Source organism: Semicossyphus pulcher, unplaced genomic scaffold (genome assembly GCF_022749685.1).
Source record: "Semicossyphus pulcher isolate SPU_LCO1_2020_fin unplaced genomic scaffold, fSemPul1.0.p SCAF_21, whole genome shotgun sequence".
NCBI classification, from domain to species: Eukaryota; Metazoa; Chordata; class Actinopteri; order Labriformes; family Labridae; genus Semicossyphus; species Semicossyphus pulcher.
The window spans coordinates 17,805,670-17,832,201 of NW_027211695.1; the positions used below are offsets into that span (position 1 = coordinate 17,805,670).

Consider the following 26,532-nt stretch of genomic DNA (forward strand, 5'->3'; position numbering starts at 1 on the left):
GAATGTGACGTTTGAGCTCTATGACATGCAGAAGTACATAAATATGTACAGAAAAATTAACTTGTAAAAGCTTTCGTTATGCAGAACGGCATATTACAGTGTTATATTACAGAATATTATATTATCATCATTAAACAAAGACGCATTTTAATGTTGTATTTAATATATAGGCCGCTAGTTTTGAATACTTTGCATGATACTACTGTTTTATAACTAGTGTAAAAAGTGCAACATTTCCTTCTAGTGTGTAGTAGAGTGGTAGTAAAGTTCAAGCGCATCAAAATTGTACTTAAATACAGTTCTTGGGTAAATATATGTAGTTACATCACTGCACTTAGAGCATTTGAAGCCCATAAAACATGTCTCAACTTGCTTCAGAGAGTTTTTGGGGTCTTAAAACACATTTCTCTCTCGGGAGTGGGGTGTGTTACATAACATGTCGCCTATACAGAACATACAGGTTTTCTATAGTACTCCTGAAATCCTGGTCCTGAAAGCCTGCTCCCTTTGAAAACTCTAATCCTAAATTTAGTGAGCATAAATTGTGAGAAGTCTAAAACAAAGCCCGTTTGTGTTGTGATTAAACAGTCAGGGGAAGCAGGAGTACGTTTTGTCACATTGAGTTTACTCTTTTATCCCTTCATAATAAAAGCTGTAATGTTTCATATTCAAATAGCATTTACACACTAAGACGATAGGGCTATTTGCACTTATGTTAAACGCCTAGGTTAAATATTATCTTTGATAATCAGGAAAGCAAATATGGGTCACCGTCAAATTCGCAATTTAAAGTCCTGGAAATTCCGGTCAAAATTGTCAAAATAAAGGTCGTGTTATAAACAGATTTAGTTTGAGAGTAAATTTAAACGTGGAAATATCACAAAATAAACACATACGTCAATAAAATCATAACACAAGGTCCACTTACTATTACTTTTTCTGGAGCTTTCATGCCTTGTCATGGTCTTCATCAGTGGGCGGAGGGGGCCGAGTTGTTGGACAATAGGACAGTAATGACGCAATTTTCGTCAGGCGACGAGAACTTGGCATCTCCATGACAACTGATAATGTTACCTGTGAAAAACATAAAAAGGGATTTTGAGTTATTTATTTTACAACAATTTAATTTAACAGTTAATTATTACATAATGTAAAAAAAAACTTACATAGGCTATATTTAGGCCGATATAAAAAAACAACAACACTGAAACAATCAATATAATATGGTGTAACTTGAGGACACTGTTACAAAAAAGGTCAAGGCGACTTAAATGTATGTAGGCAAAGAAATATTAAATAACTATCTAAAAGACAAACTGCTGGATTTACCCATGCTTACAAAAGTGATCAAAGTTGCTAAGAAGTTATATACCCCTTAATTTTAACGTATCTTCAAGACTGTATTTGAATCTACGATTTTGCTGTGTCAAGCCTTTTACAGGTTTTATTGTGAAAGCAAAACATCCAAGTTCCGGTTCTAGCCCTGCGCTGTCTTCACGCTGCACCTATATAAACTGTATGTGTTCACTACACGCCGCTGTATGTGCGGAGGTCTTCCGTAACGTAGGCAACAGCTGCGGCGTACGCGCAGCCGAACAACCGCTGACCTTCCATCCTCCCTCCGCGGCAGAAACATGGCATCGGGTCTGCTGGAAACGATTAAGGGATGGCTCTTCAAGACGGTGATGGGATTCCTGTTCATGCTCTATCGGATGTTCTCCTCTGAGAAACCCGGTGTGTCCGGGAAGAGGGTCCCGCCCGTCAGCGACCCGCTGCTGCTCCTGTCAGCGAGGCAGCTCGCTAAGAAGATCCGGAGAAAAGAGGTGTGTACCCGGTCAGGTCAAAGCACGACTACAGCTGGTCAAATGACCTTTAGCTTTGCTTAAGTCTAATAAATAATCATGTGTTACTTAACCAGAGCAGGTTGGTGTTTGTTTAGAAACGCCAAAGTTGCCTAAGCAGGTATGTCTTTGTTTGAACACCCTGGCTGTATTAGATAAATAGATATTTTATAATAACACGTCTTATTAGTTAGAACCAGAGCTAGCTGCACCTCTGGCCCTCTCTGTCACGGTGTTTTCCCTACACTCTTACACTTTCTCTGCAAGCCTTTTAAATGACTCAGTAGCACCTGTGGAATAACGGCACACCTTTTACTTTTAACGTACCTGTATTACACAACGTAAGCTGCTTTCTAACAGCCCGGCAGCCTCCTTTTAAAGTATGCAGTTTGAGTATCATTTAATTGAGGCTGCAGCTGGCAGGCACAGGTACGAGTTTACTGTGGATGTAATGACTCAGTATATTACAGTTATTACCGTAAGTTTCATAATATGGGCTTCACAGATTTTAATGTAGAGCAGTTTTTATTGGACTCAAGCATTTTGTGCAGGTGTTGCTTCAAGGTAGAGTTGTAACATTGATTAACCAATTAGTCAACCATGTTAAATATTAATATTAAATTATTTTGAAGCAAAATAAATCATTCTTTTAGCCTGTGACTAAAGTTTCCTTTAAACTATTTCTTACATATTATAAACACAATAATTAAAATGAATAAAGAAAACAATCAGAGCACTAATCTACCTTTAAAAAAAAGTATGCATTAACGTATTTATGATAATTTTGCTTTCCTTTCGTTCTGCAGTGTAAGTAAGGTCGCTCACACAGATACCAGTTTTGTAAATGCACCTGGTACTGCTTAACATGCAGTCTGCAGAAAAACTTCAACAACTGCAAGTTGGATAGTGTGCAGGTGTTAACTTGCAAGGCTGTTTTTAAAAAAAAAATTTGTAGTCTAGATAATTACAAAAAGGTCAAACAAAAAAAAAAACCCGTGTTGTGTTAAAAGTTTTCTTTGAAGTTATTTGACGGACACATGACCTCAGGGCGGGCTGCAGTCCGAGCTGCGGCTAACGTTAGCTCAGCTTGATTTAAGGGTTTCTTCTGTTTAATAATGAATGTATATATGGCACTAGTATTGCAGGGGAAGTCTATTGTCTCTTTTTAGGACAAACCTGTTTTTGATTCCCCTGCAGGCAGTAACTATAGCTTTTCCCCTTCTCCGTGATTTGTGTGCGTCTCCTGTGTGTGTAACTAATCCTAACACTCTCCTATATAATCTATATGTTGTGTTTCTGTAGGTTACGAGTGTGGAGGTGGTGCAGGCTTACATCGACAGGATCCAGGAAGTGAACCCTCTTCTGAACGCTATTGTTAAAGACAGGCAAGAATGAAACCTTCCAACATGTCTGATACTTTTAGTTTGTTAGGTCTGCTGTGCGGCTGAGCTGCAACCATGAGCCGATTAATCGGTTAGCTGATGGAATATTTGTTTTTCCGTGATAGCTGCTGTTTCCAGTTTCTAAAATCGGATGCATGAGTTTTTCTTGTGCATAATAGTAAATTGAACAACTTCCCTCCTGTACAAAATGTTCTGGTGCCCTCATCTCTCAAACTTGACACATCTTCCTTGTGTAACTTTACCCCTGAACAAAATGTGCTTTCGCCCTCATATGTCAAATTTGACATGTTTGAACTTTTCCAGCCTCAAATTATAGAGTCTCAGTCCCTCTGGGGAACTTTTGTCCTACAACAAGGTAAAGGTTGAGAAGCAGGCGCAGAAAAAATGGCAAATTCCGTAAATTCTTGAAGACGTCATGTGACAAAAACATCTGGAGTGTGTTTAAATGTCAGTAAAACCGCCAACAGCCACCAGTGGTACATGGGAAACCAAGCATCAGCAGCATCTTTTGTGCAGCCATATATACGGTTTTCTCTATGATGCATTATCTTCTCTTTAATCAGGAATTAAACAGCATTTGGTCAATTAATTTTCCCCTCGATCCAGGTTTGATGCGGCCCTCCAGGAAGCCGCCCAGGCCGACAAGCTGATCGAGGAGGAAACTGGAGGAGAGGAGGTGCTGGAGGACCGACTGCCTCTTCTGGGAGTCCCTCTCTCTGTCAAAGAGTCCTACGCTGTCCAGGGTAAGTCCACACATGTGATCTAATGTCAGTCACTTGAAACCGGGTCCTTACTATGATTACATACATCCAATAACCAGTAAATGATACGGGGGTAACGTATATGCACCCACGCCCAGTTACTGAATACGCTCAGGATGAAAAGAAACTCAAAATGGCTTCCCGTCCTGCAGGTATGCCTTTCACCACCGGTGTGGTCTCCAGGAAAGGAATCGTAGCCACCGTCGACTCTCCGCCCGTGGCCTGGCTGAAGAGGGCAGGCGCCATCCCGCTGGGCGTCACCAACACCCCTGAGCTGTGCATGTGGTGCGAGTCCCACAACCACCTCTTCGGCATCACCAGCAACCCGTACGACCTGTCGAGGGGGGCAGGAGGGAGCTCAGGTTAGCCAACACTGTCGCTGACTTCAGCTTGTTGTTGGAGCGCCTTTGTCTCCAGATACAGCCCCATGTTACAGCAGACACACACACACACACACACACACAGGGCCTGGCCTTGCGTCAAGTCTTGCACATCTGTGTAAATAGTTGTTCAGTGTTGGCATGGAAAACTTACCTCATGTGATGTCACTTTTGGCGAAATTCGGCTCAAACTAGATCAAAACAGGTCTCCTACGTGATTCGTGTGGATCCGAGGATACATTGTTCTTTAGGTAAACCCCGAGAACCTTCTTGAAGGGCGTCTCGTACCTGACACCGGGCACACACAGGTGGCGGACGCACCGCGAAGCACACCCCGATCCGATTGGTCTGTTTGCAGACACAATGCTCTCACCTTTGTCACCCCGTACCTGTTTGCAGCCCTGATATAAGTCAGAAAAAAGGGCATCAGTTCAAAGCTACTTTAGCCTTTATTAGCATAACTCACCCTGATGTTCAGCTGCATTTTGGGTACTGTAGGCAAAATGTTTGGAAGAGGAAGATAAATATTTTTACACCTGCCTCAAAGCGCCGTGGTTTGAGGCGTTATGTTTTCAGGTTGTCTGTCTGTCTCTCCCCGTCTTCCTAACGTGACATCTCAGGAACACCTGGAGGGGATTTCTTCATATTAGGCACAAAGTCCACTCGGATGGCTGAACTGATTAGATTTTGTTGGTCATCGGCCAAAGCTTTAGTGATTTTCTGTTAGAGCGTGGTGTCCTCATGGACGTGCATCCAAACAACAACCATCTTCCCGACAAAAACAGTAAAAACATCACAAAAAACATTTATAAATACACGTTTTAAGACTCTAAGAAGCAAATGTATGAAACTAAATATTCACACATGGTTAATATAAGTTGGAGGTACCTTCCAGATCCGCTCACGTATCCCTCCTCTCTCCTGTGCCTGCTTCAGGTGGGGAGGGCAGTATCCTGGGAGGAGCCGGCTCAGTCATCGGCATCGGCTCGGACATCGCCGGCAGCATCCGTATGCCCTGCTTCTTCAACGGCATATTCGGCCATAAAACCACTCCTGGTGAGAGGAACGACATGATACATATGTATTAATCCAGCCTTTAATGATCATAACACATATAAAGGTTGTGATGTGTCTCTGCAGGCGTGGTGACCTCTGAGCTCCAGTACCCCCCAAACACCGGCAGACACGAGGAGTACGTCAGCAACGGTCCCATGTGCCGCTACGCCGAGGACCTGGTGCCCGTGCTGAAGATCATGGCGGGGCCCAACGCTCACATGTAAGCAATCTGATACGTCTGTCGCCTCGGGGAAGATAAACAGAAAGGGCTTTGTTCCCATGCAATACTCACTTTACAACATTCAAATACCTGCAGTCGCTCCAGAGGCGACAGGCAGGCAGAACATCTTGTTCTTTATGGGTACATGTTGTAATATTAAGAAGTATGTATGTCAGATTGTTAACACGCAAATATAGGAGCTATCAGGAGAATCATACACATCTATTGCAGGTGTTCAATAATCTGCACTAAATATTATTCATCCGAAGAAGAACTTTTCTCCACATTTCTCTTATTTTTTCTCAATTTGACATGAAGTTAAAAGTTTCAAGAAGTTCCTTCTAAAAGTGCTCCTTTGTTAATATGAATTTCTGTGCTAAATATCATGAACCAAAAAGAGAGACATAGCAATCAATATCAGATGCATGTCTTTGATGTACATAATAGTTAACTGAAGTTTAGGGATGGGAAGCAATAAGGATACGGCAATATGTCGTCGTCCCTGCAGTGTTGACTCACCGCGTCACTACTTCAGGACTCCTCGCGGTGGCGCTTATAACATGAATGAGGGTAACGTGGACGGAAATTAACTGGCGGAAGAAGAAATCAATCAGATATCGTGATGCATCATTATATGATTGCAATATATCAATTATCACAGAATCGCTGTATCGTGATATTATCGTGGACGACGTATCGCGAGTTACCCTGCGATATCCACCCTTACTAAATATATTTTAGACTGTAGATAAAATTCATAAAACATAAATTATTATTATTATAATTATTTTAAGAATACTTCTATATGCTGGTTTACCTCAGTTGGTAGGGCAGGTGCCCCGTGTAGAGAGGCTAGGTTCGACTCTCAGTCTGCTGATCATTTGGTGCATGTCGTCCCCCACTCTGTCCTCCCCACACTTCCTGTCTCTCTTCAGCCGTCCTTTATAATTAAAAAGAAAATTATCTAAACAAAGAATACTTCAAATATATTTTATTTTAGCTCATTTCTGTGTCGGTCTGCACAATAAATCGTAACTTCATCGTTATGGCAACATGAGCATTCAGAACTAACACATCGCGAATGTTTGAATTTATCGCAGTGAGTAAGAAAATTGGTTTCAGATGCGCTCACATTAATTAGTGTCAATTTGGTGGTGAAAAAAAAGATTTATTTTGGATTCAGGAGGAACATGCTGCAGACACATGATTGGGTAAAACCACTCACTGCACGTAAAGATGGATGACGCGTTTACTCTCAATCTACAACATAAACGCCCCCCTGTGATGTCATGTTGCTATGGTGATGTCATTTGGAGCCAGAGCTGTGCGGACGATATCGGCGGCAGCCGCAGTCGCCACTTCCGCTAACAAAAACACACGACTTACTTAGAAAAAAACATGACAAAGATCCTGCACGTCGCCGTGTTTAACAGCATAACAGCTTCTTGTGTTGGTCTGACGCACTGCAGCCAGTCAGCAGGGGGCGATAGAGATGTTCTGGCTTCGTACATCAAGAGTTATCGCTCTCTTTATTCTTGTTTATTTTTTGCACTTTATATCTTTATCATAATATTGAACAATGTAATCACACATCACAGAGTTCTCTCCCATGGCGCAGGCCTCGTTCTGTATCATCACTCAGATTCAGGTTTAAAGGTTCTTAAAGGCGTCCTGTTGAGTTTTTGACCTCCGGCAGAAAAAGAAGAGACAGCTGTCAAGTAAAAATGTGCAAACCAAAGCAAAAAGCTTTCCTTAAATGAAATCACAGCTTCCCTGTGCTGTGCAGAAAACCCCTCAAGGCGCTTGTGAGTGGAACAGGTGTGTTACGTGACTCTGACAGGTCCAGACCACTCAGACGTATCACTTGTCAAATGCCGCAAATTCTCTTAAAATTGCTTGTGTGTGAGAATCAGTCTGGTCGTGCAAGTTTTTCTCGGGGAAAGGTGAGGCTGTGACGGGAACTATATGCAAATCCGTGGATCCAAGTCCTGTCTTGTGTGCGCAGGTTGTCCTTAGACGAGAAGGTTGACCTGAAGAACGTGCGCTTCTTCACCATCCCTGACGACAGCGGATGCCCTTGGCTGTACCCCGTCAGCAAAGAGCTCGTGGACATTCAGAAGAAGGTGAATCTACACTTTAAATAACTCATTACTGGAAGATAAATAAAGACTTTCAGAACTTAAACCCTAACGTGATGTTCTCCAGGTGGTGGAGCGCCTGGAGGCCGACCTCGGAGTGAAAGTCGAAGAGGTGCGCTTCCCCGAGCTCCGCAATGGCTTCAAGATCTGGAACACCTACATGGGTCTCCCTGACAAGGACGGCAAGGTGGGTCCACCTGTTATTACGCAGCAGAAAGTGAGAGTTTCAGTAGTTTTACTTGTAGTAGAATGAAGATAAACAGGTAAGACAGAAAACAGTCAGGCTTTTGTTACTGTGCTTGTCATAGCTTTCAGTCTTATGCGGCGTGTGAAAGAAAGCAGGCCAGCCGGAGTCACGGTCACAGCACCTATTGTGCTCCGCTCCACTAATCTGTTTAGCTGCAGAGCACACAATACCACACACACACAGACACACTCGAGTTCAAATATTGTACTCATTTTGACGCTACCTTGCTGCATATATAACCTTGTTTTATTAAGTAAAAAGTGCTTTTGTTCTGCGTTTCGTCTTGTGTAAGATTTCTGTTCATGAGGAGGACAGCTGACAGTAACTGTATTTTGGCTGGTTGTTCCTTTTTCTTTTTCTGACTGAAATGGATTTTAGTTAAATATTTAAAGCATCAAATTTCCTGAACAGAGCTCGTGTTCCTCTAATATCTCATGTTCACTGTATAAGCGTGCATTCTACATCTTTAAAGACACTTCACAGCTAATAAACCCCTCATTTACTTGCTTTAATTTTAAGCTTATTTAACACACTCCTGTTACACGTAAGGCACTTACTCAGGCTAGTGTTACCAGTGTTATAATGATCCCCTACACAGACAGGAGTCTGGTGGCAGCAGAAAATGAACACATGACCGTGTCTGTTGTTGGTAACGGGGAGCAGCACCGCACTGTGGCCGCTGAAATATAACACCCACTCTCAGTGAACTTCATGTGACCTGAGGAACAATAAAATGACTGTATTTGAAATGTTTTCTTCTCTTCAGCCTCCTCAGCCGTTCGCTGAGCTGTTGGGGGAACCAGGACGACCCGTGTGGCCGATATGGGAGCTGCTGAAACGGATGGTCGGAAGATCAAATCATACCATGGCCTCGATCGGTACTTTGGTTTTATATTAAGACTTTTTATAGCCTTCTTCTTTTGCTAATAATTAACTTTCTTATCTGATGGATGCAATAAAACCGATAAAACTATGAAACCTCAACACTTCCATTATTAAATAAAGCTCAATTCAATTTAGCCAGTTGGCTAATTTTAGCTAGCCAATGCTAGCTGTAAATCAACCATCTATATGCTTCTTCTGTCCATAAACACGGCACAAAAACACTGAAACTTAGACCTCCTTTTATTTTGCTTCAAAAGAATACTAATGCTACCTACCTAGCTCGCTAACAAGCTAAGCCAGCCTGTGAGCCCTGACTATGACTCGGCAGAAATTGAGGAAACTATGTTAGCATTTTTAGCTAGCTCCTGTCAATGGCTTTACAAGCTAACATTAGTTGCTGCTGCTGTTTTAAACCATTTAAATCTCTTAACTTTGATGCTGAGTAATAAATTAAGCTAGCAAACCTCGCCTAGCTTTTAGCTAGCTAGGTATGTAGCATGTGCAGAAAGCTTAGCTAAACAACATAAATTACAGTTATAGTGATAAATAGTGTCTGTAATGTTTTTATTTACAGCAGCAGGGAGTTTGTTCGATACTTAGCATTGTTGTTACAAAGCTAACACAAGCTAACCGGCTAAATCTGGCAGCAGCTCGACGAAAATTTCCTGTTTTCCCTTTAAATTTGATTTATTGCTTTAAGTATTTTACAAATTATTGTAATTATATTTCATATGTATTTTACATAACGTATATGTGTAGTGTAATTATCCATTTCATTATTTGATTATTATTATTATTACGTCTGCAGGTCTGGCCATTCAGGAGATGACCTGCTCCAAACCCTCGCCTTTGATCATCCAGCAGAAGGAGAAGCTGCAGAAGGATCTGGAGGAGCTGGTTGGGACTGACGGTGTTTTCCTTTTCCCTACGCACCCCAGGGTTGTTCCCAAACACCACCACCCACTCTTCAGACCCCTCGACTTTGCCTACACAGGTCAGACTACTAATTTACTTACCTTACTACAGATTCTTCTCCTTCCTGGCCTCCATTCCAGTATTAAACCAGTCACACCCATCCTCTTCTTATCTCCAGGTGTCATAAACGTCCTCGGGCTGCCGGTCACCCAGTGCCCTCTGGGTCTGAATGAAGAAGGCATTCCAATGGGCATCCAGGTGGTTACCGGGAAGATGCAGGACCGCCTGAGCCTGGAGGTGGCTCTCTACCTGGAGAAGGCGTTCGGAGGCTGGAGGGATCCTGGATCCATCTGAAACCACGCGCACACACGCTGACAGCCATGACCAAATCTCCCGACCGGAGCCTGTTGAATTGAAGATTTTCGAGTGGACACTTTTGCCGCCATGCTGCCTGCCGTCGTACACACATAGGTACAATCCGATCGTTGAATGTTAAAGTGGAAGAGATTATTTTTTGCTCTAAAGAGACGTAATAAAGAGGTTTTATCATTTGTCCTGTTCAGTGACGGTAGCGTCATGAGCACAAGCTTTAAAATATAGTTTTATATTGGAAACACTTCAATCGAGCATTCCCGTCTTTAGACTAAACAAGGCAATTTTAACTAGCACCTGTACACGTACCTGTGTATTATAAAACAATGGACCTACTGCTACTTTAACTCTAAAAGGTCAGCACATGCTTTTTAAATGTCTGACACGTGTGTTTCTGTAAGTGGTGACACTTCTGCTTGCGTTCCTTCTTAGCTGGGAGTTTTCTTGTGTTACCTGACATACACATTAAATAAACATAAAGGTAAAACCTGATCCTGCACAAACAGGTGCATCTAATCTAGAGATGACAATCATGTGTGGTGAGAACAATGTCACACCTGTGTCCATGTTTACTGTATAGGTGTGGGGGTTTCGACTAATTAACATAAAATAAAATGTTTTAACGCACTTACAAAGACGTGCAAAATCGGAGCTGTGTGGTTATGTGAATGTTGCATAATGGAAATTAATCGATTGTGGTGCCTGTTTTCTGCTGTTTGTTTCAGCTGATTAAAAGAAGAAAACATGTCTGAATCTTTGTCGTTCTATAATCTTTTCTGTTCACAAAGTGTTGCAGTTTTTTACACCTGTGTTTCAATAAAATGACAAAATAAAGAAGACACTTTTAAACCTGGCATAGATCACAAACAAAAGGAAAGCTGGTTCTTACGGAAACCCTTAGCGGACATGCATCCATACATTTTATGTCCCGAGTTTCCCGTGAAAACGAGTTAGTTCTGGTCGTTTTCTCGAGATCGCGACTTATTTAACTCGTTATCTCGGCATAACAAGGCTGGTTTCCCCATTATAACGGATATTATTATAATTTTAATCTGATAATAATATAATTTGGCCCATTAATTTGAGATAACAAAGCTCACATTGCCCACACTGATAAGGGAAGTTAAGTCTATGTTTGTTTTGTGCTTTTACAACTCTGGGGATACGAGCATAGACTGTACGAGTTATGATCATCTGACGTTATGGTGGTCTCGTGATAATGAGATAAATAAGTCGAGATCGCGAGAAAACGACCAGAAATAACTCGTTATCACGGCAAAACGGGAGTAAATATAATGTATGGATGCATGTCCGCTAAGGGCTTCCGTAGGTTCTTCATTCCTAAAAGTTCACAGCTAAGATTATACTTATGCTTCTTTGATTTATAGCTGAGGGTACGCTGAAAAGATTGATTGGTTTAGCTTGAGGCAGAGACAGGAAACCACTCGCCTGGCTCTGTCCAGATGTGACAAAACCCACCTAGCAGACACCTAAAAGCTCCATCCATCATCTATACCGCTTATCTTGATCAGGGTGGCGTGGGGCTGGAGCCTATCCCGGGGACTGACCACCAGCCAATCACAGGGCTGACACATAGAGACAGACAACCTTTCATGCGCACACCCACGGGCAATTTAGAGTCACTAATGAAGATAACGAGCTTGTCTTTGCACTGTGGGAGGAAGCCGGAGTACCCGGAGGGAACCCACGCATGCACGGGGAGAACATGCAGACGCCACACAGAAAGGCCAGCAGCGTCCGAACTGGGCTTTGAACTCGGAAGTTCCGACCACCGTGCAGCCCCACACCTAAAAGCTCAACGATTAAAATGATACATAGTTTGTTTAATCTATGCAAAAAAACTTGAGGAATTAGCAGTGGTTATGTGTGGCTCTATTTCTTGGCCTTTATACTCACCAGGTAAGCAGGACCGAGTGTGTTCTTTCACTGTAGTTCCCTATAACAGTTGAAATAGTGGAATGGAGCTAAAGGTCACAGATAAAATGCAAACTTGTCCCATCATGTTAACACACAGGAATCTAAGAAACCCTCCCACATAGGGCAGCTACTATTGGCTCATTCAACAGGTGCTTTAATGTACGGAGGGATTGGAAAGGTGCACAAAAAGAAAACACTTGATAAACTAGAACTACCACCTTGCGGTTGTATGCCTCCACCGACTAGGCAAGTTGAAGTTGCGTTTCTGTCTGTGCAGACTGTAGATGTTGGCGTTATTAAACAAAAGGTATGAAGTGTATGTTCTGGCTAAATGGAAGTTTATACTGTGCGACATGTATGATTCCAGTGAGACACATGCTGCCCTCACTTTTTCCAGAGGAGGAGAGAGTACTGATACAGAGCTTTGGCACATATCATCACCTTAAGTTCAATATTAACAAGATCAAAGAGCTTGTTGTGGATCACCAGAGGAACAGGAGGCCCCTCGTCCTGGTTGTCATCCAGGGAGAGGAAGTGAAACGGGGGGAGTCATACAGGCACCTTGGGGTCTAAATCAACATCTCATTTGTGTTAAGACTTTTTTTAGCCTTCTTCTTTTGCTAATAATTAACTTTCTTATTTGATGGATGCAATAAAACCGATAAAACTATGACACCTCATCTTTTGGGTATAAAATGTCATCACTTCATCATTTTAAACCTATTAGAAATGTGTGTGAAATGTTGTCATAATTAGCATATTAATTTTTGAGTTATGGTCACAAACAAAAAAAAGTTATGTCTTGTGAGGTCACAGTGACCTTGACCTTTAACCACCAAAATCTACTCGGTTCATCCTCGCCTCCAAGTGGACAAATGTGCCAAATTTGAAGAAATTCCATCAAGGCGTTTGTGAGACATCGTGTTCACACGAACGGGACAGACAGACATCATAAAACCTTTTCAGAGTGGGTAAGAAAGATGAGACACGCCCCCCTGGAGTCTGTCGTTACTTTATTTTCTTCCCTTCTTTTGAAAAAAGGATGAAAAATTATGAAACATCTACCAGAACGCTGCGAACAGAACGTGACAGCATTGAGAACGATTCAGCGCTCGCTTGTTTTGGTCACCTCGACGATGACTGCCATTACTGTTCTCTTTTTTTCTTTACAAACCACGACTCTGTTCTGAAAGGCCGAGGAGAAGCTGCGAATGTCACATTCATACAGAAAAATACAGACAGCTCGTCTTGTCTTCCCTCCAGACACGCCACATGCTCGTACGTCAGAGTACAAATGTTCAGAAGGTGCCCGCCGTGAGGAGAACTCGTCTATTACCCTCTCGCCCCTCCTGACCACAGCACGAGTCGGGAACGAGAGGCGACTTAAAAACAGAAACAATAAAAGGGAAAGGGAAACAACAGAACAAAAAGTACAGAAATATTCTTCAGTCCTGCGTTTTGGCGGGGCAGGAGAAGGGAGAACCTCTCTCCTTGACGATCTCTCGCCTGCTCCATTTGGCCCAAATGTGTATGCAAATACTCGTACGTGTGTAAACATCTTTTTGTTGTTTTTGTGACGTGGATATGAAATTTGGGGGTGTGTGATGTGGAGCACGTGAAGCGCCTCAGGAGGTGTTGGTGATGGGTTTGTATTTCTTGAGCCGGGTCCACTGTCCTGTGGAGTAGTTCATTTCGAACACTGTGTCCACCAGCATGGTGGTGCTGCCGGTGCCGTCGGCTTTGGGCAGGACCTCCGTGTGCTCGCTCAGCTTGATCTGGATGATGTCCCCCTGCTCCGGGCACGGGTTCTCTGTGAGACAGCGGAGGAAGCAGACGGGTTGTTACTGGACCGAGCAGGTTTGTGTGTGTTTAGGAATCATCAGGCTTCCTACATTTATCATCACTGTGTAGCCGATTTGTGCCTGCGATCAGGGCGTCAAGGGCTGTCGCCTCTGTACATGGGGCGCCTGCTCTAACCACTGAAGCCCCTTGAAGCATTTTATTCAGATCAGTGATGTTTCTGTATCTCAGTTGGCAGCAGCAGGAGTGAATCTGCTTCTGTGTCTTTTTGTTTTTATATTTGCGTCCTGTATATGCACCTGAAGGCAGCATTCAGCACATTTTATTTTGAAAGTTTGTGGACATCAAAAGGTACTGTTAGACTATAAACCCCCTTTCACACATGCACTGCACTCCTGAACACGTCCGGACTTTACCCGGGTGGGTTGCACGTGTGAACGCAAACGGCTGAATTTTGGACCCCGACTTTATGCCGACTGTCTCCTGCCCGCGACCTAGTATCAAGTTGGGAGTCATTTTGTTAGTGCACAAACTTTAACCTGCTCACCTCGCTTCTCTTCAGTTATTTCTCCCCGCACACCTTCACCTGCTGTACCTGCACACAGCAGCTCTTTCTGCTTCTCTCTCCCCATCTATCTGATCTGTTTACATCATGAGCGGCCCGTTTTTCAAAGTCGGCCAAAAAATAAGCTACGAGTCGCGTTTTGTATTTTTTTGGCCCAGGATCTCGTTATCACAGAAGCAGGTGAGCCGCGCATGAAGGAGGCTCGTCGATACGTGTCGAAACGATCAAACCCGACTAATGAGACCGTCACAACACAGCTGCACTTACAATCTTATTTAAGAGTATTTAAGAGAAAAGGACGCACCTTAAGCAATGCATTTACAGGAAGGACGTAATAGCGGACGACTGTGTGTGTGTTTTTTTCTGATGAGCATGTGGGGGACGCTGCTCAGTCATGAGATTTTCAGGAACATGGCAGGAGTGTGCGTGTGAAAGGGGCTTAAGTCCATCCAAGCAAACGCACGTATCTTACCTTCATGAGGACGTTATTACCAACGCTGTATGAATGCTTTGTCATTTTCTAGCTCAACGATTTTCCTCATAAGTGCTTTTAAGAAACTTCACAAGTGAAAATGGGAAAAGATTTTATGCATCTTCACTTGTGTGTTTATCACAAATGGACCCATCACTTCAAAGCTATGGGCTGTGTGCATGTTAAACTCCTTCTGCTTTGCACAGATAGACTTCATGCTTACAGAAAAGTGCTGCAGGGTCTCTTTGTTCTGCAGGAGTTATTGCTCTTTAGTAAAGACTGGTTGGAATGAGAGCGAGGAGGCACTCATCTGTCATAATGACAGAATAAATATTATTTTAACAATGATGTCAGTTACTTAGTGAAGCTCAAACATCGTCAGAGACACGACATCATCAGGCTTCGTGAGGAGGAAATTTAACACCTGAGAGAAACGAGTGTTTAAGATACAGAAAGATGACGTGTGTACCTCTGGATCCAGCCATGAAGCCCAGGATGAGCGCCTTCTCTGGTCTGGTGACCTTGTTGGCCGTCTTGAACATCTCCTGGGCCGCGTACATCTGGTCTCTCTAAGGAGCACACACACACACAGCAGGGAGTTTAACAGGGGAACACTGAGAGCTGAAATACAATCAACAAAAACAACCCCGACTCTCCTGCTCCATCTCACCGTGAGCGACAGATTCTTTTTGGGCTGGGGCTGTGGTGGTGTCGGTGCAGGTGTCGGGGTGGGGGTCTGAGGTGTGCTGGGAGGCTGGGTGGGTGTCTCCGGCTGGCTGGCTGTAGCAGCTGCTGGGGGCCCGTTGCTCGCGGGGGTGGAGGCCGGCGTGCTGGGGGACGTGGGGGTTGCGGGATTGGCCGTGTTGCTGGCGTTGTACATCGGCGTCCTCTGCTTGTACTGGCCCGGTAAGGTGGCATTGGCGCCTGCGCCCACTGTTGCCGACTCCTCTGGTTGGCGAGCCGTCTGCAGCGTGTCCCGACCCGAACCGCCAGCATTTGCTTTAGAGGAGGAGAGTGAAACAAATACATGAGTTTGCTGACGTTTAATGAATCGATGCGTTTAAAAGCAGCGTGTGGAGCTAACCTGGCTGTGCCTCGGAGCTGGGAATGTAAGAGGAGGAGGGGACCATGCTGGGCGTGGCCGGTAGATAGCTGGTTGATGGAAGAGGATTCTCGTTCAGCGCCCCCAGTTTCTAAAGAAGGTGTGATAGAGACAAATTTAAAGGACAGGGTAATATGAGACAAAACAGGAAAATCAAGACTGTCTGAGTGATGTAACAGAGAGAAAACAAGTGGAGTCTCGTACCTGTGCAGACACGAGGCCGGCGGCGTAGTCGGGTGTCGTGTTTTCCACCACTGCTTCTTCTTTGGCGGCTTTCTCTCCGGCCTCCGTTTCTGGAGATAGAAAAAAGTTATTACCTGAATAAATCACAAAGTTCTGCCCTCAGGGGGGAACAGAAGACTCTGACACACAGACACGCTGAGCCCAGAACTCAAGCTGTTAACTTGAGGCCGAGTGCAGACGCAATCAGTACAAGATGCATTCACTCCACCCTCTATTACAAAGCTACATTAAATGATTTTGAAACGACTGTCTGCATCTGCATCGTGACTTTGTTGGCTTGAAGCTCAAGACAGATTGGCAGCATTTCCTTGAGTGATAAAGTTGATGGCAAAGCTCTAAAACTTTCACTGATGGAAACATTATTACCCAAAGTCTTTCTTCTCCTCTTCGCTTCTCTTCCAGCTCCAACCATATCCAGCTCTGAAATATCCAACAGCTGCGCAGGAGGAGAAGAACAACACCCTCATAAATTATGCAACAACTGAAGGACAATAAAACAGAACGCTGGGAGAAAACGCAAAAGCATCAAACACACAAATTACACAACAACAGCAGGATGAAGATTGTTTTAGTCAGCACTTTTGGGAAACAGACTTTACCTTGACCCCCCTCTCCTTCCGCAGCGGCGTCCGTGCCGGGGCGATGGGTGTGCGGTTGCTGGGAGGGCTGAACATGCTGGGTGCAGTGGGGCTGCGGAACGGGGCTTTGGGGATCCCCTTGAGAGGAGCTGGGAAGCAAATAATGAAGAATGAATCAGCAGCAGTGACTTCATAGAAAAGTTTGGTGGCCGTTATTTGGAATTCTACTTCAACTACTGAAAAGAACGTTTTCTTGGTATTTTTATACAAAGTGGTTGGTCTGCCAGAGAGGGTAGGCGGAGCTAAGCGGCTGCTTTTCCGCTCTCTGCAGGTGTTGCGAGTAAACAATGATCTACCATGGCTGAACAAACAAAGAAAAGATGGATGACTACAGATACAACTTCAACAAGAAGTGAAAATCCAAAGAAAAAGAAACAAACTCGACGCTCAGATGAAGCAAACAGTCTGAAAAGGAAAGCGACCGTCAGCCAGGAAAATCAAGAGTTACAACCGGAGCCAACCGTGGACGTCACACATGCAGCACTGTCTGGATATCTGGGAAGTGTGCTATCGTTTGTCGCCATAGGTGCCGCCAAAGAGAACGAAACTAAGCTCGTCGAGATTATACCTTTAAAGTGATTTCCAAAAAGGTAACATGTTTGAATATGTGAAATAGGAACACAAAGAGCAGATGTGTGGTTGCATTAATGTATCTTCCACTCACTAGTTGTGTCAATCTTTTTAACCAGTCCTCTCCCTTTGGCGTGAAAAGGCACTCCAGCTGTCTTCTTCAGCTGTTGGGCTGTCTCTGTCGCTGGAGGAAGAAGCAAAATTGCAACGTCTCAAATCTTTGAATTGGCTTAAAAGCGAGTCACAGAAGATGAAAACAACACAGACAGTAATAAAAGTAGGAAGTAAGTTACATTTCTGTAGCAGCTCTGCCCTGAGGGTGGCACTCTTGGGCTTCCTCTTCAGCTGGAAATGTTTGACGGGGGGTGTGAGGGGTCCCACCAGGGTGGTTAACGCACTCTTGTTCAGGTACTGGCACTCCAGAGGAAGCATGGCAGACGCCTCGCACTCCCCCACTGAGCAGGAGACGAGGAGGAGAGATGTAAGTGTTTGGACGACACAAACCAGCTCACAAAAAAACTAAAATCTATCTTTGAATTTAAGTATCAGCAAAGTACTCGTTCTGAAAAGGACAACACATTTTTTATGGTCCTAAAGCTGGATAATTACATTTTCTTTTAATGAATCAGACTGTGTTAAACTTCCTCCTCTGGTGAGCAGCAGCTGGTCAAGTGAAACCAAGACCTGACACTGAAATCAATCAAGCACTGAGATATTTGACTTCTGAGTCATAAACAGATAACTGACAATAAAGAAAGCTATAATTAGAACATAAATTTGTTAACTGTAATCAGGATTTAGTTGACTAAACTTTCTGACTTTCTGTTCATCTGAAAGATATACAAGTCCCGACCTTTCTCCCTGAGCTCTCCAAGAATATCCTGCACGTTGGGATTCTGCTCCTCCAAGTCCAGATTGAGAGAGCCGGTCTCTGGGAAGGACTTGAGGATGTCTGCAACCATCAGCACCCAGGGCTCCGAATCCACCGTAGCCAGCTGGATTATCTCCGACAGGGCTTCTTTCATCTTGGAAGAGGAGGGCAGTGTTGGTTAGGAAACAATTAACTGAATAACTCAATAATGTTTAGTATGAGAAAAAAAATGCTCCTGAGAAGACCAGATTGCTTTCTTTACTTTCCTTATTTTGTCCCACAGCAAGAAATTTGTTTACATTTTATATTAATTAACCGTCCTGAGCTTTGCACCCCAACATTTATAGGAGGTCAAGCAAGCAAGATTTCTGACCCTCACTGGCCACCTTACGACTACAGCAATACAAGAGGTACCACTGGGATTAGTCACCTTTCAGCTGACTAGTGCTGACTGTAAAAGAACACAGGAGCCCCCTGCTGATTACACAAGAAACACTTTATAAAATACAACAAGGAGGCTGTTTAATGCTGAGCATTGTTTATAGATACACGTCTATAACTTAATACTTTGGCTCTGTGTATGAATTTGATTAACACCTTATCAAATATGTGAACCAATATATGTTTGTAATGTACATTTAGCCTGTTTGCATTTGGGACATTGTGAACATTTGGTTTGCATCTCATTGGTAATCGTCATTTTTCCTACATTTGTTTCCATTTGCACTCTTTCCTTTAGACTGCAACTGCTGCACAACAATTTCCCGCTTCACATAAAATTTATTCATGACATAATGTTTAACAAAAATAGAGAAATAAGATTCAGAGCACATAGTCTTGCAGAGGTGGTTCATTTAACCGAATCAGAATCAGCTTTCTTGGCAAGGTATGTACACATACAAGGAATTTGACTCAGGTTTAACTTTGCTCTCTATGTACACTTAAACACTAAATATTAAAAGTTAAACTAGTATCTACAAGCCTGCGACTACAGTGCAAATGTGAGTAGTGCAACGATGCTGAAATATATATTATGATTTAGGACAAATATGTAATTATGTAACAGATGGGTTAATTTACATGAGGTAGCTAGTTTGCAGTATTTACAGTTAAAAGAAAACAGTGTGCATAGATTCATGCCAGATGATGGATGATATTTACAAGGATAAAAAGTGTGCCCATACGATGAGATGAACAACAACCAGTCTTATTTGCAGGTGACAGGGTTTATCCACACCACATTCACATTTACAAGAGTTTTTACAAGCTGTCTGAATATGCAGGACACACTGATGACGGGTATCTACATCTTAACAAGTGATATGTCGGACTGCGCGCGCTGGTACCGCCCTCAGCTCGCTCACTCAGCTCTCTCGTGCCCATCCCACCATAATGTCTGTCTGTACGGGAACCGCCAGGCTAATGTGACCCGTTGTAGCTGGTAAACTGCTGAAAACCGCAATTATGAGTTAAGGACAAGTTAGCCGTGTAGCTACCTAACGTTATCGTAGTTGCGTATAAACGCTATTCTCTAAAAACTTTAGTAAAGCATCAGGATAAGAGCAGGAATAACATTGTTTCTTACGTTAGCTAGCAATATTTACCGTAGTAAGAGATAGCAAGCTACCGCCAGCTAAATAGCTTTAAAAGCGTTGATAGAGATTTCACCTGCAGTTTTAAACACCCACAGGAACAAGACATTTTGTTTTAGAGCGACAAACTGGAGATTGAGCTCTTTTCTCAGCCGTTTATCTAAGTTATAAGCTTCCTTTACCTGTCAAGCTAACAGCTAGCTAACCCACCTCGTCAACGGTCCGCCGGGGGAGATGCAGCATCCCGAGCAGCAGTTTGAGCTTCACCGGCGGCGATAAGCTCGAAAAGCAGAGCCGTATGTTGTCAATTACTGACACGGTGAGCAGAGAAGCGATGCTCGGAGGCGTCCAGAGCTCGTCTGTTGATCCCAGTTTGTTGTGAAGCCACAGGCCGGTGTCGCTGTCCTTCATCGACGCCATCTTGGAAAAAGAAGTGTTTTGAGGTCGGGCATTTTAACAGGCTACCTAAGAAAACAGACAGGACCCCGCCCACACTGGGGAGGGGGGCATTTATGAACTTTGAAGAATGAAAATATAAAAGACAAAACAGGTGTATTTCACCTGAAATATTTTGTTTCACGTGTTTTGTTTGTCCATATCAGGGTTATTTTAGTTAACGAAAAATAAGACTGAAACTAAATCTAGCAGTGAAAAAATAATTTCGGTAAGTGAAATAGAAATAACAACTACAATTTTCCAAAAAAACTACAATGAACAATGCAACACGGACTAAATAGAATTGCAGGTATAATCCTCTTAGTTTTCGTTTCCCCCTCGATTCACACTGTGGTTGCTATAGCTACCACTTTGTCCTGCTCTGTCTGACACTGGCCTGATAAAAAGGCCTAATGAAAATCATATTTGATGTCATACATTCTTTCATCTTTACATCCTGCTCTCAATACCTGAATAACTAACACGGAAACTAAATAAAAACTAAAACCAGTCAATTCCTCAAAATAAGACTTATGGTACATACTACTTATGAACTCGTAAAAACCTAAAACTAAACTGAAATCAAAAATAAAAATTAAACTAAAAACTAATGAAAATTTCAAAACTGTAATAACTCTGGTCCTTATTTGTATCTTTTTGAGATGGGATGCGTTACATTAACGTACACTGGACGTTTATATTGTCTGTACATTACACTATTTTTAATCTGATACTGTAAGCTATTTGCAATATCCTGCACATCTGTACCGTTTTTAATTACACCTGGTGTACATATTTCGTATTATACGTATTATATATTTTTATTCTTACTGCCTATTTTTTTTAGTCTTTTGTTTATATTTTTTCTAGGTTTGTGTCCATTTTTCTGCACCAAAACAAATTCCTTGTATGTGTAATCCACTCTTCTGATTCTGATTAAAAAGGTTGATTGACATATAAGCAAAGTTGGAAACTGAGATGGGACCCCACAGACTAAACCACCCAAAAGCCCCAGGTTCAATGTGTAACAGCTGGTTGTAATGAGATGAAAAGTAAAAGAAATTAAAATGTGGCTGTATTTTCATTGACTTTGAAATAATTCAGTGTAGTTTTTTGACATCTTAATTCATTACTATAATATAGTGGAAATGATGAGTATTTTATTATCATACTTATAATAGTATAAGGTGAGCAGCATTTTAGTTCAATTGATCAATGAGCTCATTCTAACAACTTTAAATACATTTGTTACGTACCCTAAATGTTATAATCATGCCTATCAATACAAATAAAATGTATACGATCTGAACAAGCTTTAAAAAGACCTTTATTTTGAATGCTGCCACCGGAAGTCTTGATTCTGGTCCCAAAGCAAATTTTAGATGAGCCTCACGCATGCGCACACATTTAATCTACATAAAACAACCCTTGGTGGGCATCTTGCGCTGATCTGGTGTTCAGGAACATATCATCGATTAATTCACGGTAGGTTGTGATGCAGTTTGTTCAATAAACTGCAATTCTTCCGTGTACATTGTATTTTAAAATACGATACGTATTCACCGAGGAAATATGACTATTTTTTAAACAAAGCCCATCAGATTTTGTTGTTTCAGTCACTGACGGTCGAGTTGGACATTTTAACGTTGTTATATTTCTGTAAAACACAAATCTGCACATTTTTATTTCTTGTTTCAAAGGTAATTGAACACACCATCAGTATGGCATCCAGTGGATATCTGCAGGCAGCGGTGCTCCTGCTGGCGGTCCAGCTCCTCTGTCTCGGTGCAGCTGATGCGGATCAGGAGACTGGGACTGTCATCCCTGCCGAAAGTAGGAGGATTTAAATACGAGATTGGGGCTTATTCTGCCTGTTCTGGATAGGGTTTATACATTTTTATAAGGTGGAAATCTTTCTGTCACAGTGATTCTGTCGGTCTCGAGATAGCAGGTCCCCAGAGAGGTTTCTCGGTGGGAATAGTAGGTCATGCTAATTAGTGTATACATCACAGCATGAAAATGGGCCTGTACTGCTACTTTAAGACATTTTGTCATCTCTACTAGGTGCAAACAATGTGGAGGTTTGAAGGCAAATGTGTGAGGTTTTGCTTCTTAGAGAAAATAGCTGTAATTGGATATTTGACCTCTGTGATCTGGCCTTCTCCACAGTTAAGTTTATTATTATAAAGATATATTATAATAGCATTTTTCCCCCTTCTGATACCTTACCTTGTGTATCAAGTGCTAAAAAGTTATACCATTTTTTATTTAACCGCAGTAGGCCTATATTTCTTACAGTCAAGCTTCTAAAACAACAATTTGACCAAGATTTAAAATAAATTATTTCCACTGAAAGCCAAAGAATACATAAATCAGCATAAATATCTCATGAACAAAACTGTGTACATTTTAAAAGAGATAACACATTTTCCATCTTACAAATAAAACATGAAATTTTAAAGCTATTGACCATATTCACACAGTGGCCATTTTCCTCTGACATCACTCTCTGGTTGGGAAGCTCACATGCTGTTCTAATGTTGTACTATACTGATACTGACTATATATATATATATATATATATATATATATATATACACGCACACTGATAAACCATAAGGTACTGATAGCTAAGTTGCAATAGCTAATGTCAGAATTCAAAACATTGTTAACTAACATTACCGTTTACTAGCTAACAAAACCATTGGCTCTCCAACATTAGTGTTAGCTAACATTACTGATAGCTATCTAACATAACCATTGGCTCTCCAATAGTAGTGTTAGCTAACATTACTGACAGCTAGTTGAAATAACTGTTGGCTCTCCAACATTAGTGTTAGCTAACATTACTAATGCTAGCTAACGTAACCGTTGGCTCTCCAAAATTACTTCTACCTAACATTACTGCTAGCTAGCTTACATGACTGTTAGCTATGAATTTATACCTTCCCTATAGTGTTATGTTACACTTTCAAACGGTAGTTTAAGCTAGGAGGTGGTTGAATGCTAATGTTAGCTGTTGTCTTACGGTTGTCAATGACTAATCAAATGTGGTTTTAACTTTAAATATGGCCCTATAGAAATGTAGCAATTTGTCAGTAGCTCTGTACAACTAGCAAACCTGTTAGCATGTGATGTGGTGAACAAAATGCACCTTTTCTTAATTCACTACACTTGGGGGTTTTGCTTCTACAGCTCTACTTGTTCTGCTATATCTAACTTATGGTGGCTAATATAAGCTGATTTAACTAACCTTAGATGACTTGTGCTCTGTACCTGATTTCTACAAGAAAATCATCTTGTAAATAAACTCTAAAAAAGAATATTTATTCCATGACTCTTTTCTTTCATTTCCAGGTCGTCCATGTGTGGACTGTCACGCGTTCGAGTTCATGCAGAGGGCACTGCAAGATCTAAAGAAGACTGCTTTCAACCTTGACGCCAGGGTAGGTGTTTAAAATGTCTTTTTTTTGTCAGAAGCTGTGGCCTTGTGTTCCAACCCTTTTTCTGACTTTGTCTGAGAAATCTTCATCTCCTGTGCTATCAGAGTGTTAAATTCCTATGATTCACCAGCCGATGAGTCTTTCATAGAACAATTTGTCAATGATGATTTTCAGAGGACTTTGTGTTCAAACAAAAATGACAGGGTTGGATGATTGAGGCTGGATTGATGTACTTGAGGATTTATGATATGCTGCCCTTTTTAATACATTATATTTAATGTACAGGTTTCACCATATGCATTTTAAAGTGTTTTAGTTGTTTTTTATGCTCATGTCTGTGTGTTAACAAACCTTAGTCGAGGTCCTCTGATCCTTTTTACTAAGAGGTTTGGTAGTTGTATACTGACAAATTGTTACATTCATGTCAGGCCATATTTGTGTAGCTAACAGCCATATAAGCTAGCTAGCAATAATGCTAGCTAACAGTAATGTTGGAGAGCCAATGGTTATGTTAGCTAGCTATCTGTAATGTTCTACATTTAAAAGGTGAATAGTGGATTTGTAGCCTCTGTCACTGGTCAGTTTGGTAATTGATGAAGTTGTAAATACTATATAAATAAAACTGCACATTTGGGTTTAAAATTGCCCTTCTGAATATTTTTAATTACCTTTTTATCAATCTATCTAATCTAATAAAATGTGTATAATAAAATGAGTAACTCTTTACTCGACACTCTATCTTCTGTCAGCCTCTAGTGTTCCACTGTACCACTTCATGTACTGCAGAAACTATCAAAACTAATCATTAGTGTTATCGACTGAGTTGCAAACTGATCAATTACTATGATTAAGCAAATATAATTTTTAGGTTAAGTTGGTGCTTGTCATTTAAATTAATCCAGTTATATCCTATATTTTATATAGGAGTTATAATGTTATATAAAAATCTTTAACCCAACATTTATGCATAACAATTAATACTACTCTACTAATAAATTTAGGTGAATAATCTGTAAAAAACAAAACAAAACAAATGAAGCTAAATCCACAAATCAGAGAAGATCAGAGAAGCATCATGCCGCCTGTGAGGTCAAATTTGGGGCAAAAATTAAATGGACTGTACTTCTAGTCTTGCGACCACTCAAAGCTGCTTTTACACTACTTGCCACATTCACCCATTCACACACTGATGGCAGAGGCTGCTACCTAAAGTGCCCAACTGTCAATCAGTCATCACATTCATACCCGTTGCCGCCTTAATTATGAACTTAAAAGCTTATCATGTGGATTTTTGGGGTTGGACAGTAAAAGTCTTTTGGAGAGTAAAACTTTAAAGTGACAGAGTATGTTTACATGCAGTGACGTGTTGTTGTTTTGTCCGCTCCAGACGGAGATGCTGGTCCTGAGGGCAGAGAGGAGGGCTCTGTGCGACTGTATGCCCACCAACTCACTGCGCTGAACTCTCCACTTCCACCTGCCGTCACACACACTGAAAACAACCCTGCTCTAAACCTCTACTCATCTTAACTTATTCACACGATGGGCACTTTATTTTCTTTCTCTCATGTCAATGTTGAGTGAAGCTTTGATTTGAAATCATGCGTCATGAGGCATGTTGGTGTTCTGCCTTATTTGGGACGACTTTTATACCACTGATGTTTTACATTGTGTGAAATTAGTTTGTTTCCATCGTCATAGGAGTTAAATCATTCTTCTTCACGTGTCTCTTATGAAGCATAAACTATTTTTTGTACTTTTTAGTATTTGACTGTATAATGTAGATACAGTAGAATGCACCCGTAAATTTTAATGTTGAATGTCTTGTTTGAGATAAATGTTTACGACGATTTTACACATCAAACTGTAGCATCATGTGGGATTTATTTAACTGCAAAATACTTCAATTACAGTTTAAATTATAACCTTTAGAGAAAAAAGAGCTGGGTAACTTATTAAGAAAGTTATTTTGTAAGTTATTTTACTAGAAATTAGAAGATTTACCAGAATTTCAACGAACAATATTTACGTTTTTATTTGATTTGTAGGCCGCAAAAGCGTTCTTGTAGGTCTTGATTTAGCACAGCACTGTAGCATGAATTTACAGCACTTTTTTGTTAACCTACTGTTAATATAGATTGTATGTATAGATTATGTATATGTACACGGGTACATGTAATTGAGGTGTGTACAGACTTTGTGTTCTCCGTCTGACAGACGTGTATGCAAGTGATGAGCTGAGATATCAGCAGGAGAAGGAGGCCTGATGGAGGGAAGCTAGCTGCATCGTATTGTTGCTCGTTCATCAACAGTGTACTTTGTTAACATTACGTCACAATACGCCACATTTTTTGTCTTAATGTTGTACCTATCAATAAAAACAATGAATGATCCCTGCTGCTTTTTTTTATTCCCTCTGGCTGCGACTTTCCTCACAGATCATCAGGGGCCTTAATACAGACACAGACTCATTCATGTATTGGTTTCTTGTGCTCTGTTAGGTCTCACAGCTCGGCTGTAGGTGTAGCACTGTGATGACTATGTGTAACAAATGTGTAAAAGTATTTCTAATTCTACAATGGACCTCGAGGGCTGCAACTTCTGATCATTTTCCTCACGGATGACTCTGCCAAATATTCTCTTGACTC

The 26,532-nt window shown here is 41.7% G+C and overlaps 3 protein-coding genes across 3 annotated transcripts; 2 read left to right on the forward strand and 1 right to left on the reverse strand.

Moving 5' to 3' along the window:
- The first annotated feature begins 1,513 nt into the window (after nucleotides 1-1,513).
- On the forward strand, nucleotides 1,514-10,971 carry faah2b (fatty acid amide hydrolase 2b). The gene is made up of 11 exons (XM_069672359.1): nucleotides 1,514-1,823; nucleotides 3,144-3,226; nucleotides 3,851-3,987; nucleotides 4,158-4,367; nucleotides 5,322-5,441; nucleotides 5,526-5,661; nucleotides 7,667-7,784; nucleotides 7,867-7,986; nucleotides 8,813-8,924; nucleotides 9,740-9,925; nucleotides 10,025-10,971. The coding sequence occupies exons 1-11, from the start codon at nucleotides 1,635-1,637 to the stop codon at nucleotides 10,198-10,200; spliced, it is 1,587 nt and encodes a 528-aa protein (XP_069528460.1). The 5' UTR covers nucleotides 1,514-1,634; the 3' UTR covers nucleotides 10,201-10,971.
- A 2,721-nt stretch (nucleotides 10,972-13,692) lies between these two features.
- nelfa (negative elongation factor complex member A) lies at nucleotides 13,693-20,453 on the reverse strand. The gene is made up of 11 exons (XM_069672349.1): nucleotides 20,220-20,453; nucleotides 18,400-18,571; nucleotides 17,840-18,001; nucleotides 17,641-17,730; nucleotides 16,938-17,065; nucleotides 16,705-16,774; nucleotides 16,300-16,388; nucleotides 16,078-16,186; nucleotides 15,664-15,992; nucleotides 15,463-15,562; nucleotides 13,693-13,966 (listed from the first exon to the last, which is right to left on the reverse strand). The coding sequence occupies exons 1-11, from the start codon at nucleotides 20,427-20,429 to the stop codon at nucleotides 13,782-13,784; spliced, it is 1,644 nt and encodes a 547-aa protein (XP_069528450.1). The 5' UTR covers nucleotides 20,430-20,453; the 3' UTR covers nucleotides 13,693-13,781.
- Nucleotides 20,454-21,741: 1,288 nt separating this feature from the next.
- Nucleotides 21,742-26,277, forward strand: nicol1 (NELL2 interacting cell ontogeny regulator 1). The gene is made up of 4 exons (XM_069672556.1): nucleotides 21,742-21,929; nucleotides 22,145-22,277; nucleotides 23,802-23,890; nucleotides 25,275-26,277. Exons 2-4 carry the CDS (start codon nucleotides 22,166-22,168, stop codon nucleotides 25,344-25,346), a joined length of 273 nt encoding a protein of 90 aa, XP_069528657.1. The 5' UTR covers nucleotides 21,742-21,929; nucleotides 22,145-22,165; the 3' UTR covers nucleotides 25,347-26,277.
- The last annotated feature ends 255 nt before the right edge of the window (nucleotides 26,278-26,532 follow it).

Bases quoted from the DNA above. Each gene is read 5' to 3' on its own strand.
- faah2b (XM_069672359.1), top strand. From the start codon at position 1,635: ATGGCATCGGGTCTGCTGGAAACGATTAAGGGATGGCTCTTCAAGACG. The intron at 3,227-3,850 runs GCAAGAATGAAA...CCCTCGATCCAG, and splicing joins AACGCTATTGTTAAAGACAG to GTTTGATGCGGCCCTCCAGG. The intron at 7,987-8,812 runs GTGGGTCCACCT...TCTTCTCTTCAG, and splicing joins TCCCTGACAAGGACGGCAAG to CCTCCTCAGCCGTTCGCTGA.
- nelfa (XM_069672349.1), bottom strand. From the start codon at position 20,429: ATGGCGTCGATGAAGGACAGCGACACCGGCCTGTGGCTTCACAACAAA. The intron at 18,572-20,219 runs GTGGGTTAGCTA...TCCTCTTCCAAG, and splicing joins CCCGGCGGACCGTTGACGAG to ATGAAAGAAGCCCTGTCGGA. The intron at 16,775-16,937 runs GTAAAGTCTGTT...CCTCCTGCGCAG, and splicing joins GGAAGGAGAGGGGGGTCAAG to CTGTTGGATATTTCAGAGCT.
- nicol1 (XM_069672556.1), top strand. From the start codon at position 22,166: ATGGCATCCAGTGGATATCTGCAGGCAGCGGTGCTCCTGCTGGCGGTC. The intron at 22,278-23,801 runs GTAGGAGGATTT...TTTCATTTCCAG, and splicing joins GACTGTCATCCCTGCCGAAA to GTCGTCCATGTGTGGACTGT. The intron at 23,891-25,274 runs GTAGGTGTTTAA...TGTCCGCTCCAG, and splicing joins CTTTCAACCTTGACGCCAGG to ACGGAGATGCTGGTCCTGAG.